General features: G+C 49.5%; 1 protein-coding gene across 1 annotated transcript; it reads left to right on the top strand.

Moving 5' to 3' along the window:
- Nucleotides 1-989: 989 nt before the first annotated feature.
- On the top strand, nucleotides 990-5,193 carry LOC131905821 (amiloride-sensitive amine oxidase [copper-containing]-like). Its single transcript, XM_059256632.1, has 4 exons — nucleotides 990-2,550; nucleotides 3,276-3,558; nucleotides 3,861-3,993; nucleotides 4,678-5,193. The coding sequence occupies exons 1-4, from the start codon at nucleotides 990-992 to the stop codon at nucleotides 4,870-4,872; spliced, it is 2,172 nt and encodes a 723-aa protein (XP_059112615.1). The 3' UTR covers nucleotides 4,873-5,193.
- The last annotated feature ends 9,729 nt before the right edge of the window (nucleotides 5,194-14,922 follow it).

Below are 14,922 nucleotides of genomic sequence, written 5' to 3' on the forward strand. Positions count from 1 at the left end.
GTAGGAAGCTTCCAGGCCAGATGCAGTTGGATTTCTTCAAGTCTTGTATCTGAAGGGTGTGGTGTTTTCAGCAATTGAGTCTTGCCTTCAAGTTGTGAGAAGCAGCCAATGGCAATGGCAGTAGCCTCCACTGTTCTGGGAGTCTCTTGGAGTCCCTTGGACATCCTCCTGACGAACAACTCAAGTGGAAGTTTCTCATGCCTAGCACTGTGGCTGTTGTTAGTCAACAGCTCCTTGGAGGGATCAATATCACCTGGTGTGGTATATTCCATTTAAGTGTGTGTGTGTGTGTGTGTGTGTGTGTGTGTGTGTGTGTGTGTGTCTGTGTGTGTGTGTCTGTGTGTGTGTCTGTGTGTGTGTGTCTGTGTGTGTGTCTGTGTCTGTGTCTGTGTCTGTGTCTGTGTCACTGTGTAGTGTAGTGTGGTTTTCAGTAAGCTTATAAAATGTTTCCCTGTGGCTTTTTTCAAACACTATTATCGCTCCATTCCATCTACCTTTCTCGCTTGTATCATGCTCCCTTCCTGCACTTTGAACATTTAACCTAAATCTCAGCATGCAACCCCCTAAATGATCATCTGTTGAATCAGAAAGGGAATTTTGCTATGACTACAGCCCTCTGGCCCACCAGAACACAGGCCATTAGTAGCCCTTGAGGACCAAGCCTTGGGCTGCTGTGACTCATGGTACACCCTGCTGAAGAACGTTCCCCACTGTTATAACACCCAGAATGGGGGAAGCAATGGGAGATATCCAGATAAGAAAGAATATAAGAGATTTCCAGAAGAGAGAGGAAACAGGTGGATGCACGCAGGGGTCTGGACAGTGCTGTGACCTGTGGGTGAGGACCCAGAGACTCCAACTCTGGCTTCAGCTGGGTAAGGGAGGAAGCACAGTCAGGGGCAACGGGCTTAGAGACAGTGTGCTCTGAGTGCTGGCTTGGAGAGAGAAATACCTAAGTTCTCTCCTTTCTTCTGCTGAGTTCCAGAGCCATGGGGCTGGCACCAAGGAGCTTAGCACTGGGCTGCATGGCCATCATCTTGGTTCTACCGATGGCCATGGCAGAGCACCCCAACTGGATGCTGAACGGCAAGGCCCAGGTGTTTGCAGACCTGAGCGCCCAGGAGATAGAAGCCGTGCACAGCTTCCTGATGAGCAGGCCGGAGCTGGAGCTGCAGCCATCTGGCACACAGGCTTTAGACAAGAACTCTGTGTTCCTCATTGAGATGCTGCTGCCCAAGAAGAAGGATGTCCTAGAGTTTCTGGATAAAGGAACAAGACTTCCAGTGCGGGAGGCCCGTGTGGTCATCTTCTTTAGTGCCCAGGAGCACCCCAATGTCACCGAGTTTGCTGTGGGGCCCCTGCCACAGCCCATCTATATGAGAGAACTGTCCCCCAGGCCAGCAAAACATCGATCCTGGGCATCCAGACCCATGTCCAAAGCAGAGCAAAGCCTTCTCTACCACAAAATCAAGGAGGCCACCACACCCTTACAGAAGTTTTTCGTTGACACCACCGGCTTCTCACTAGAGGACTGCAATGGCCAGTGCCTCACCTTCACCCACGTGGCCCCCCACAGTGTGGAGTCTAGACATCGGGCCACCTGGTTTCTCTTGCAGCGCATTGTGAAAGACCACCTCCTGCAACCCACAGGGTTGGAGATCCTTGTGGATCATGGGAGCACGAACATCCAGGACTGGAAAGTAGAGCAGGTCTGGTATAATGACAAATTCTACAGCAGCCCAGAAGAACTGGCTCAGAAGTATGCAGACGGAGAAGTAGATACAGTGGTCCTCAAGGACCCGCTGCCCAAGAACACAGAGCAGCTACAAATCTTCAACAAGCCTGGTGGGGAATTCCCAATGCCCCTCAGCGAGTCTGGCCCCCATGTGGAACAAGGCAATGGTTCCAGATACAGACTAGAGGGCAACACGGTGATCTACAAAGGCTGGAGCTTCTCCTTCCAGCTTCGACCCTCTTCTGGGCTGCGGATATTGAATGTGCACTTCAGGGATGAGCCTGTAGCCTACGAGATCAGCGTGCAGACAGCTATAGCTGTGCATAGAGAAAATACACCTGCAGGGGAGCTGACCAAGACCATGGATCTAGGCTGGGGCATGGGCAGTGTGACTCATGAGTTAGCCCCTGGCATCAACTGTCCAGAGACAGCCACCTTCCTAGATGTTATCCACTACTATGACACTGATGGGCCTGTCCGTTATCCACGAGCCCTCTGCATCTTTGAGATCCCCATGGGGGTGCCTGTTAGGCCCATCTTTAACACTGACTTTCCAGGCAAAATCAGCTTCTTTTCGGATGTCATGGGACACAAGCTGGTTCTGCGGGCAACCTCAGCGCTCTACAATTTTGATTACATCTGGGACTTCGTCTTCTATACTAACGGCATGCTCTCAGCCAAGATGCATGCCACAGGCTCTACCCACACCACCATCTACACCCCTGGGGGGTTGGGCGAAGTTCACCTGATGACTCACCAACTTGGCAACAGTCACACCCACCTTGTGCATTACCGTGTTGACCTGGATGTGGCAGGTAGGACTTGAAATCAGACCCTCCCTGTCACTCAGCTGCTTCCCACCAATAACTTTACTCCACAAAAGATTGATAGGGCTGAGACTTCCTGATGTTAAATGAGAAGTATTCATTGAGCTTCCTCCCTCCTCCCCCCGCAAAAAAAGTATTACGCATATCTGAGAAATAGTGGCTGTGAGTGGTACCCTAGTGAGGAAGAAGTGGGGGGGGGGATGAAATGCCACTGCCTAGCTCTCCCAGAGGGTCTGTAGTGCCATCAGGGGTGCTTAGTGTGTTCCCTGGATATATAATGTCACCACAGAGGAGTGTCATGGCTGTGACACTTGACAGAACAAGGCCACTATGATCTGTCACTCATGAATCCCATTTGTCTTTATGGCCCAGAATATATATATTGCCAGTCTCAGGCCTTCAGTAACACAGGCTATCCCTTCTCCAGGGTTAAAACTGTAGCAAAAAGGCTGTGTCACAGCTCTCCTGAAAACTGCCTGGGCCACACTGAAACTACCACAACTGCCAGAGCTGACCCCTGAACTGTCCTCCAGCTCCTCTGGTTTGGGGTTCACTTAGTTTCGCTGCTCACACTGCTAGCCCAGCTTCTGCTCCAGCATAGCTTCTTGCTGGCAGCTGGCTGTGGATGTGACCTATGCTGGAGATCCAGGGTGGAAGGAAAAAGCTTCTAATCGAAGTTGGTTCTCAACCTCCCTCTCCCCTCATGGTTCCAGGCACCAACAACAGCTTCCACACACTGCAGACCAGGCAGAACACCACCAACCCTGGCAGCCTAAGACACCACCTGGTCCAGGACACAATGGAGAAGACACGGTATTCCCAGGAGCGCCAGGCCACCTTCCCCTTCGGACAGACTCTGCCTCCGTTCCTGCTCTTTAGCAGCCCCCAAAGGGACATCTGGGGACACAGGCGCAGCTACCGTTTACACATCTACTCCACATCTAGGCAGAAGCTGACCCCTGAATCCCAGGAGGACTTGGCTTTCACCTGGGCCAGGTGAGGAGGGGAGGGGCTCCTCTCTGAATGCATCTCTGTGCTTCCGTTCTTGAGGCTCTGAGCCCACGAGCCCACGTGTGAGTCTGAGTGTGATCCGCACGCACTTGGGGAGGGAAGAAAGGTGCTCATGGGGCTCTTGACCCTCGGATGGCTTTGGGCACTCTTACAAAGTCCCAGGAGATGGCTGCACATTGGGAGGAAGCACTAACTTCCTCATCTGAGGCCCTGGGCACGTTCTGAGCCCTAGCTGGGCCTCAGAGGCAGCCCCCGTGCTCAGAACCACCTGGCTTCTCAACCTTCAGGTACTCCCTGGCAGTGACCAAATATTGGGAGTCTGAGCAGTGCAGCACCAGCATTTACAACCAGAACCACCCCTGGGATCCCCCCGTGGTCTTTGAGGATTTCCTCCAGAACAATGAGAGCATTGAAGACCAGGTATTGCACTAGTCCTTCCTCCTCTGTCCTTGTCACTACCCTCTCACCTGTCCCTGGTCCTAGAAGTGTGGCTTTCATGGAGGGCAAATTCGGAGGTCATGAATGATGAGCCAACCTCTTTTCAATGGGGCTGAGGCCATCTGGGGGAAGTTTGTAGACACATCTTAAAATGACCCAATCCTACCACGAGAAAAACCTTAGAATCAACCAACCTGGGCTCATAGGGGCTCACAGAGACTGAACAGCCAACCAGAGAGCCTGCATGGAACTGACCTAGGCCCTATGCACGTATGTGTAGCTTGGTCTTCTTATGGGATTCCTAACAGTGGGGGCAAGGGCTGTCTCTGACTCTGTTACCTGCTTTGGGGACCCTTCCCTCCTACTGGGTTGCCTCATCCAGCCTCAACAGGAGAAGAGGTGCCTAGTGTTACTGCCACTTGATATGCCATGGCTGGCTGATAAGATATCCATGGGAGGCCTGCCCTTTTCCAAAGAGAAAGGAGGAGGAATGGATTGGGGGTGGGGAAAAGGGGAGGTTGGGGGAAGGGACTGAGAGGAGAGAGGGAGGGAGGGGAAACTGTGACGGGCTGGAAATAATTAACTAATAAAAATAAATTTTAAAAAATGACCCTTCCAGGGTCCACAGTACCTCCTTGTTCACTAAAGCCTTTTTCTCTCCCACAGGATTTGGTGGCCTGGGTGACAGTGGGATTCTCTCATGGGCCCCATTCTGAAACTGTCCCCAGTATGACCTCAGCGAAGAACTTTGTAGGTTTCTCTCTCCAGCCTTTCAACTTCTTCTATATCATTGAAAGACGCCTAGGTACAACGGCCACAGATCTATCCAACACTAAATCACTGGGGACAGGGTCTGCCTGATGCCTCCTCCTTTCAACCTCAGTGGCATCTACAACCCTGTGTCAAGAGTGCAGCATCAGCTCCAGCTCAACAGCCCCAGAGCACCACAAGGACATCCAATAACCTTTGGCATTCTACCCTTCCGTGTTGCTTCTAGAACTGGGGGGGTATGTGTACCGCTTACTCAGACATGTGGCCATGGGCTCCATATATCTACTACATGCTAAATAACCTTCACGGCCAGGGCAAAGATACTGGGTTTCTTTAGCTGATGGATTTTTCAATATCTGAGACTTCCCCTTCTCTCTTAGGGCAACTTTATGGGAATTGTCCCACCTCAAATCTGGGCATGCAGAAGAAAACTGCTAAGAGGAAATTTAACAAATTTACCAACATCTCACCCTTTTGTTGTTGTTTTAGCATCTAAAGTTCACCCTAAGATCCCTTTATCAACAAACAAATAAAAACATATGTGTATGCTGATCACAGCAGAACTGTCTGCAACAAGCAAAGTCTGGAGACCACGGAGTCTGCACCTGCAGGGAAGAACAGTCAATCAACTAAGGCACAGCCCCACTGTGGTGCCAGATGACAGGGGAAAGTGTATGAGTCGGGACTACAGGGAAACACCTAGAGGGTATAGTTCATAGAAGAAGAAAATGACAGACAATCACGTGCACAGTGTGCTAACTTTTGTGCATGAATAGGAGGAAACTAATAACCCTTTACAGGAATTAAAGGTGGAAGATATATAGCTGCCCTCAAACAGTTGAAGGGGACAAGGAAACAGAATTTTCCAGAGTGCCTCTACTGGAACCAGAGCTGGAGCTAGATTAGTAGCTTAGTCCTTGCCCTGCAGGTATGAGAAACTTCAGCCAGACGTCCAACATCCTCATAAAAGGGGGAAGCATGGTGGCCCATGTCCTTTACCCCAGCAATGGAGACAGGCAGATCCCTAGAGTTCCTTGGCCTGCCAGTCTAGCAGAAGCAGTGAGCTCCAGGTTCAGGGAGAGACCCTGTCTCAAAACGAAGAGTGGAAAGTCAGACAACAGACTTTGTTCACCAGGAAGGCACATACAGGAGAATGGGCACACACAGGAGTATGGGTGCACACAAGAGCATGGGCACACAGGAGCATGGGTGCACACACACACACACAGGAGCATGGGCACACACAGGAGCATGGGCACGCACACAGGAGCATGGGCACACACAGGAGCATGGGCACACAGGAGCATGGGCACACAGGAGCATGGGCACACAGGAGCATGGGTGCACACAGGAGCATGGGTGCACACACACACACAGGAGCATGGGCACACAGGAGCATGCGCACACACAGGAGCATGGGCACACACAGGAGCATGGGCACACACAGGAGCATGGGCACACACAGGAGCATGGGCACACAGGAGCATGGGCACACAGGAGCATGGGCACACAGGAGCATGGGCACACAGGAGCATGGGCACACAGGAGCATGGGCACACACAGGAATATGGGCACACACAGGAGCATGGGCACACACAGGAGCATGGGCACACACAGGAGCATGGGTGCACACAGGAGCATGGGCACACAGGAGCATGGGTGCACACAGGAGCATGGGCACACAGGAGCATGGGCACACACAGCAGCATGGGCGCACACAGGAGCATGGGCACACAGGAGCATGGGCACACAGGAGCATGGGCACACAGGAGCATGGGCACACAGGAGCATGAGCACACACAGGAGCATGGGCACACACAGGAGCATGGGCACACAGGAGCATGGGCACACAGGAGCATGGGCACACAGGAGCATGGGCACACACAGGAGCATGGGCACACACAGGAGCATGGGCACACACAGGAGCATGGACACACAGGAGCATGGGCGCACACAGGAGCATGGGCGCACACAGGAGCATGGGCGCACACAGGAGCATGGGTGCACACAGGAGCATGGGTGCACACAGGAGCATGGGTGCACACAGGAGCATGAGCACACACAGGAGCATGGGCACACAGGAGCATGGGCGCACACAGGAGCATGGGCGCACACAGGAGCATGGGCGCACACAGGAGCATGGGCGCACACAGGAGCATGGGCGCACACAGGAGCATGGGCGCACACAGGAGCATGGGCGCACACAGGAGCATGGGTGCACACAGGAGCATGGGTGCACACAGGAGCATGGGTGCACACAGGAGCATGGGTGCACACAGGAGCATGGGTGCACACAGGAGCATGGGCACACAGGAGCATGGGCACACAGGAGCATGGACACACAGGAGCATGGGCACACAGGAGCATGGGCACACAGAGGAGCATGGGCACACAGGAGCATGGGTGCACACAGGAGCATGGGCAGACAGGAGCATGGACACACAGGAGCATGGGCACACAGGAGCATGGGCACACACAGGAGCATGGGCACACAGGAGCATGGGTGCACACAGGAGCATGGGTGCACACAGGAGCATGGGTGCACACAGGAGCATGGGTGCACACAGGAGCATGGGCACACAGGAGCATGGGCGCACACAGGAGCATGGGCGCACACAGGAGCATGGGCGCACACAGGAGCATGGGCACACACAGGAGCATGGGCGCACACAGGAGCATGGGCGCACACAGGAGCATGGGTGCACACAGGAGCATGGGCGCACACAGGAGCATGGGTGCACACAGGAGCATGGGTGCACACAGGAGCGTGGGTGCACACAGGAGCATGGGCACACAGGAGCATGGGTGCACACAGGAGCGTGGGTGCACACAGGAGCATGGGCACACAGGAGCATGGGCGCACACAGGAGCATGGGCACACAGGAGCATGGGCACACACAGGAGCATGGGCACACACAGGAGCATGGGCACACAGGAGCATGGGTGCACACAGGAGCATGGGTGCACACAGGAGCATGGGCGCACACAGGAGCATGGGCGCACACAGGAGCATGGGCACACAGGAGCATGGGCACACAGGAGCATGGGTGCACACAGGAGCATGGGCACACAAGAGCATGGGCGCACACAGGAGCATGGGCGCACACAGGAGCATGGGTACACACAGGAGCATGGGCACACAGGAGCATGGGCACACAGGAGCATGGGCACACAGGAGCATGGGCACACACAGGAGCATGGGCACACACAGGAGCATGGGCACACACAGGAGCATGGGCACACAGGAGCATGGGCACACAGGAGCATGGGCACACACACACATACACAGGAGCATGGGCACACAGGAGCATGGGCACACAGGAGCATGGGCACACACAGCAGCATGGGTGCACACAGGAGCATGGGCACACAGGAGCATGGGCACACAGGAGCATGGGCACACAGGAGCATGGGCACACACAGGAGCATTGGCACACACAGGAGCATGGGCACACACAGCAGCATGGGCGCACACAGGAGCATGGGTGCACACAGGAGCGTGGGTGCACAGGAGCATGGGCACACAGGAGCATGGGTGCACACAGGAGCATGGGTGCACACAGGAGCATGGGCACACACAGCAGCATGGGCACACAGGAGCATGGGTACACAGGAGCATGGGTGCACACAGGAGCGTGGGTGCACAGGAGCATGGGCACACAGGAGCATGAGTGCACACAGGAGCATGGGTGCACACAGGAGCATGGGGGCACACAGGAGCATGGGCACACACAGGAGCATGGGCACACACAGGAGCGTGGGCACACAGGAGCATGGGCGCACACAGGAGCATGGGTGCACACAGGAGCATGGGTGCACACAGGAGCATGGGTGCACACAGGAGCATGGGCGCACACAGGAGCATGGGCACACACAGGAGCGTGGGCACACACAAGAGCATGGGCACACACAAGAGCATGGGCACACACAGGAGCATGGGCACACACAGGAGCATGGGCACACAGGAGCATGGGCACACACAGGAGCATGGGTGCACACAGGAGCATGGGCACACAGGAGCATGGGCACACAGGAGCATGGGTGCACACAGGAGCATGGGTGCACACAGGAGCATGGGCACACACAGGAGCATGGGCACACAGGAGCATGGGCACACACAAGAGCATGGGCACACACAGGAGCATGGGCACACAGGAGCATGGGCACACACAGGAGCATGGGTGCACACAGGAGCGTGGGCACACAGGAGCATGGGCACACACAAGAGCATGGGCACACAGGAGCATGGGTGCACACAGGAGCATGGGCACACACAGGAGCATGGGTGCACACAGGAGCGTGGGCACACAGGAGCATGGGCACACAGGAGCATGGGCACACACAGGAGCATGGGCACACACAGGAGCATGGGTGCACATAGGAACATGGGCACACACAGAGACATGTAAAGATGCACAAAGAGAAAGAGAGGACAAAGGCAGCTGTGGTGGCACATGCCTTCAGTATCAGCAGAGAAATAAAGGCAGATCTCTGAACTCGAAGCCAGCCTGGTCGACATAACAAGGTCTAGGCCAGCCAGTGCTATACAGTGAAACCCCGTTTCAAACAGAGAGAGGTAGAGATAGAGGGGAAGGGGGTAGGCAGGAATGGAATAGAGAGCTCCTAAGCCAAGAACATGTTACCCAACGCAGGGGGACATTGTTCAGAGCAACCTGCAGAACTGAAGAGGCAGCTGTGGACTTTCCTAACCTGTGGTTGTGAACAGAAGAAACAAGAGCAAACAGACAGAGAACCCTACATTCTCCCCCAACACTACAACTTCAATGTCTTTCAGAGCTGTCACTCATAACATGTCTCAGAGCCTACACAAAGGCAGTCCTTCCTGTTGTCATTTACCAGAACTTGAACCCAGGGCCACTTGACCCTAGAGCCTGAAATTGAATTTACCAATTTCAAAATGCATCTCCTAAAAGGTAACTTGTGTCGTTAAAGGGAAGTTTGGCTTACAGTACAGCCTTCTGTACTACCAGGAGAGAGCACTTTGTAGCCCTTGGGGACCAAGCCTTGGGCAGCTGTGCCCAAGCTGTGCCCCTGGCTAAAGCATGTTCCCTCACTAAGATAACACCGAACAAGGGGGAAAGCGGGAGTTTATCTACACAGGAGATATGCAAGTGAAGGAGGAAATGATAGAAATGCACACGAGGGCTTGGCCAGCACTGCGACCTGTGAGTGGAGACCCAGAGGGTCCAGCTCAGCTAGATTTAGAGAGGAAGCTGAGATGTGGAGAGTGATTAGGCCTAGCAAGGCTCTCGGAGGTACTGGCTTGGAGATGGAAATACCTGTGTCTCCTCCTCTCCTGTGTTCAGAGCCATGGGGTTGGTGTGAAGGAGCTTGGCACCAGACTGGGTGTGTGCAGTCTTGGTGCTACACATGGTCACGGCTAAGCGCCCCAGGTGGAGCCTGAGTTTCAAACCACAGGTGTCCTGGGGCGTGAGCATCGATGAGTGGAGGTTGGTGCACACCTCCCTGATGAATAGGAAAGAGCTGGAGCTGGAGCCATCTGAGATAGTAACTTCAACAAAGAACTCCATGTCCCTCATTGAGATGATGCCCGAGAAGAAAGATGTGTTGAATTTTCTCCATAAAAGAAAAACATCTCCTGGGGTGGTGTGGGGCGTTTACCCAACCACCCCCACAGTTCCCCAGAGTTTTCTTGAGTGCGAGCAGCAGGAAATATTAGATAGAAGGATTTATTGCAGAGAATATCGCGGAGATAAACAGATAGAAAATAAAGGATAGCCTCGAGAGGGCCTGGAACCTATTCCAACGGGCCCTGACTGTCTCTGCCCCAGGGTTTTTATAGAGACGCCAAGGGGTGGAGCAAAAGACCTCCTCCCCCAGCACAGCCAAGTGCAGACCATCCCAGACACCTGCACTTAGGCCCGTGGTCTAATCATCCTCTATGCGGACCTGCTGGGTAAAGCCACGAGGAACCCGAGAATGGGCTCCCACAGGTCCCCCTTTCTTAATATATAAAAAATAACTATAATGGCTTACAGCAATCTCCATAGCTGTTACACCTCCCAGTATGGGAGTAGAGGATGATATAGATGGCATTTCTCTTTTGAATTAGGTCCAAGGTGACTACAGCAGTCTTAGCTGCCTCAAGCCCTTTCTAAGCCAAAAACTCTTAAGGCGACTACAAACTTAAAGAATCCCTTAGCTTCATCATTACCATTAACAGGTTAACATAAATATTGCTATACATAGCCACAATTCTCTCAGTCTTACAACTCAAAGCAAACTCTTAACAGAACCATTTGGATTAGCATATATGGTGCTATATATAGTTAACAATTTTCTCCGTCTTACAACTTTAACTCAATCATTTGAATTTTCTTGTTAACAGAACATAGGAAAAACTTCGATGTATTCACATCAAACTTAAATATTTCCTTAACTCCACAAAACCAGGGTGCATTAATATCAATAGGGTTCTGCAAACATAATTCAATCTCATAACTCCTCCTTTTCTTTATAATTTTTTAAACAAAATCTCAAACCTAGTTAGAGGAATCCAAACATATATAATTCCTACAAACCCATATTGAAAAGCAATCTTCTCAATCTAACCATTAACACTTTGAAAACTTAGCAAAACATCCAAAAGCAGTTTCTTAATAAAACTCTTTACACTTTAAAAGTAGTCTCTTAATATACCCCATTAGCATTTCTTACTAACAAAAACATGACATTAATCCACTCAAACAACTTTTGAAATTAGACTAAGGAATATTAACTCTTCCCCCTTTCTTTATAATTTAAGCAAAATCTCAAGCCTAATTAGAAAACCCAAACTTTTCAATTTAAACAGTTCCGTTTGTAACACAAAACCAGTTCTGTATGTAATTCCATTTTTACATAAACAGTTCCACAAAACAATTCATGAATCACCTATTAATAAAGCATATATGCATACACAAAACTGCATCTTGATTCTAGGTAGAAACAATAAATTTCTTCATTTAACCCAATTCCAGAAAACTGTTCCTAGGTCATTACTATGAATAAACTCAAAATTGTCCAATTGCAATGAAATCTCTATTGTTCATTTCATTTCTTAAGTCCCAAAATTCAAATGATAAATTCTGGTACTAGCCTTCCAAATATGAAGAAATCCAAAACCAAAATCTTTGTAGTTTTATCTCATTTTAAGTTCAAAGAGTTCAAACAAGAAATAAATTCTGGTATCAGGCTTTCACTTCCAAATATGAAGAGACGTTTTTCAACCAAAACTTTTTGCAGTTAACAATTTTTGTTCAAACAAGCGTCTCTGAACTTATTCTTTTTTAGGTACAGTAGTATTCTAAACCGCACCGTTTTTGATGTTAGCTCAGGTTTTTCTGTGTTGCGTCGATTTTCCACGGATCTCAGCTGCAGATGCCTTGTGCTGGTTCTGGCGTCCGCCATTCTTAGCTTCTTAGCGGCTTCTGGAGCTTTTGAAAAACCGCTCAGACTGCCTACTTTACAGTCTACTGAGACACTACCTTCTGTGTCTCAGGTTCTTTCACCATATACATTAGGAATAGATTCATGTTTAACATTTACACTTTTTTACAAATTCACATATAACATTAACATCTACTTATTTATACTCTTTAAGGGAACTATAGAACTACTTTAGCAAATATATTTCTTATTACTTCTTATATGCTTATCATATTTCTTATTTAAACTTACATTTACAATTAGTATCTTTACTTCTTACAAGCTTATTACTACACGTCTTAGACTACCTTAGATATTTCTTGCAAGCTTATTTTCTTAAAGGAACTCTATAGATCTATTTTACAAACTTATACAGGTCTACCATTAGCATATATTTAACTTAGCAAACACCTAAAGATTTCTTAACACAGATCTAACAAGATAATTTTTACAAACTCACATATCTTATTTTCACCTTTTTCTATTTCTTACTCTTAATTATTATTACTATCTCTATTAGATTTTCTTAACTAGACAGGAAGTACGTACATCATTGTTAAAGTTTAGAGTTTATAGTCAGCTTTGCTATAAAGCACTGGGATTTAGTGAGTGTTGTTGTTATAGAATTGTGATAGTTGTTGCTAGGGGACTGTAACCTTCCCAGGATGATGCCACACTCCAAAGTTGCCAGTTCTCTCAGCCGTTCCGGAACCGGCAGAGATGCATTGTCAGTGGTAGACGGTTTTTAACTAGAGGCTGTCCCTTCACCCAAATTCATAATAGTTCCCCTAAGTACTTCAATTCAGACAAACATTTCTATTATAGCAGTACTCTTGGTTTGCTCTACCGAAAAAACTTCATTTCATACTGAGGGTGAAATTACCATATTTAGCTGCTGTAAGGTCTTTGCCAAATACCGCACAGCTATTAGGTGATATAAAGTATTTTTCCAAAGGAACTAGTAAAGCCAAAAGTGGCACAGCTCCGAACTCTATTTCCTCACTGTTTGCATCAACCAGTGACAAAACCTCAGAAACACTAATCGAGCCACTTTCATTCTGGTTCCATTGTAGGAACATCATTGGAGCTGACCTTTCTTAGTTCCAAGCTCCTTACGAAACGCTCCGGTAATCACCGAGCTTCATTCTCCTCTTGTGAAAAAACACAAACATGTCCTCGACCCCATATTAACACAGGATCGGGACCCTTCCACAATCCCGAGCAGGGATCTTTCCATTTTGCATTACTCTCAGCTAAAGGACCAGGAAGATTGGAGTGAACTCTGATATGGCCCACAAAGCATGGCAGCTTTCTTTTGTAGATAGCATAAGTTTCCTTCATATCTAAGACAACGTTCAATGTATAAACTGCTCTCTCTTGCTTTAAGGATTTTAAAGTAGCTTGTTTGATCTTATAGGTAGCTTTCTGTCATCCAACTACCGTTAAAACTTTGCACAGCTATTAGGGTAAATAAGTCATTTTACCAACCCCCAAAACGCGAAGTGCCTAGTTCCATATCCTTTCAATGTTTCATTGGAACTGACACTTAAAACTCTTAGATGATTTTCCTCCTTATTCTTTTAAAAGCTGTATTTTAAAGTTTACCATGAACGTATTTTCGAGCTGACAAAAGTGTTTCAGGGCAATGTCGCCATCTTTAGCAGAAAAACTACCTTTCCCAGAATGCATTTCCCTTATATCAGTCCATAATAGTATCAGTCCCTTAAATCAGTCCTTTATATCATTTCCCTTATATCAGTCATTTCCCATAGTTCTTTTTGGGTCTGAGAGTCAACTTTTAAGTTCTTTTTTACCAGACTTGCTTACAAATTCTTGCCCGGGAGGTTTGAACAAAGTTTTTTGCTTTTGCAACGGGAGATTTGAGCAGGCATTTTACATTTTCAATTATGGGACGTTGGGAGGTTTCTGGTCTCTCCTCAGCTGGCTTTAACAGGTGTCTCTCCTTTAATTGACACTGGCCCCCAAATCAGAACTGCACCTGCCTCGTTAGCGCGCATTGAGGTGGGCAATTTCTGATAGCAACTTTTCTCGGGGCTTGTGTTTGTCTTAGCCAGTCAGTGAAAAACAAGATCATGCACTACAGCTTTTCCATAGCTCTTTCGGAGAGATTTTCTCCCACTGATTTATCTCATTTTGCTTGTTCCTTCCTTCCCCAGATGCAGAGCTTCAAATATCTGCGGCTCTGTACCTCTGCTAGCTGCCCTTGGAAGTAGGGGCTTTTTTTTCTCCCCAATCCGCCTCAAATTCTAGCAGCTTTTTTAGGTCATATATTTTTCTGGGGAGGATTATGTCCCTTCTGTTTCTTCGGAGTGTTTTTCCCAGACAGTTCCCAGTTTGGTCTCAGTTTATCCCCTCTACCCCAGAAACAGTTTCCGACACTACAGTGGCGGCTTTCCCTGCTCCTGAAGGTAGGGGCTTTTTGTCCGTTTCTGTTTTCGGGGTCTGTGTGGTTTGCGTACAGACTGAAAATCTAACAAGGGAGGTTTTTGCCATTTCTAAACTCCCATTAGGACAGGTGTTTTGCCTTATCAGACCTTCACCTGGCCCAGTCCCCCAGTGGGTTGCATTTGCTTGTCTGGGTGCTCAAGGACAGAGCTTATTCCAGAGGCAATCACCCCTCAGGGCTACACTCCCTCATCTCATGGGAGTCAGTTGAAACAAAGCTTTTCT

Source organism: Peromyscus eremicus, chromosome 3 (assembly GCF_949786415.1).
Source record: "Peromyscus eremicus chromosome 3, PerEre_H2_v1, whole genome shotgun sequence".
NCBI lineage: Eukaryota > Metazoa > Chordata > Mammalia > Rodentia > Cricetidae > Peromyscus > Peromyscus eremicus.

Coding starts and splice junctions, on each gene's coding strand:
- LOC131905821 (XM_059256632.1), top strand. CDS start 990: ATGGGGCTGGCACCAAGGAGCTTAGCACTGGGCTGCATGGCCATCATC. Junction 3,559..3,860: donor TTGGCTTTCACCTGGGCCAG/GTGAGGAGGGGA, acceptor CTCAACCTTCAG/GTACTCCCTGGCAGTGACCA. Junction 3,994..4,677: donor ATGAGAGCATTGAAGACCAG/GTATTGCACTAG, acceptor TCTCTCCCACAG/GATTTGGTGGCCTGGGTGAC.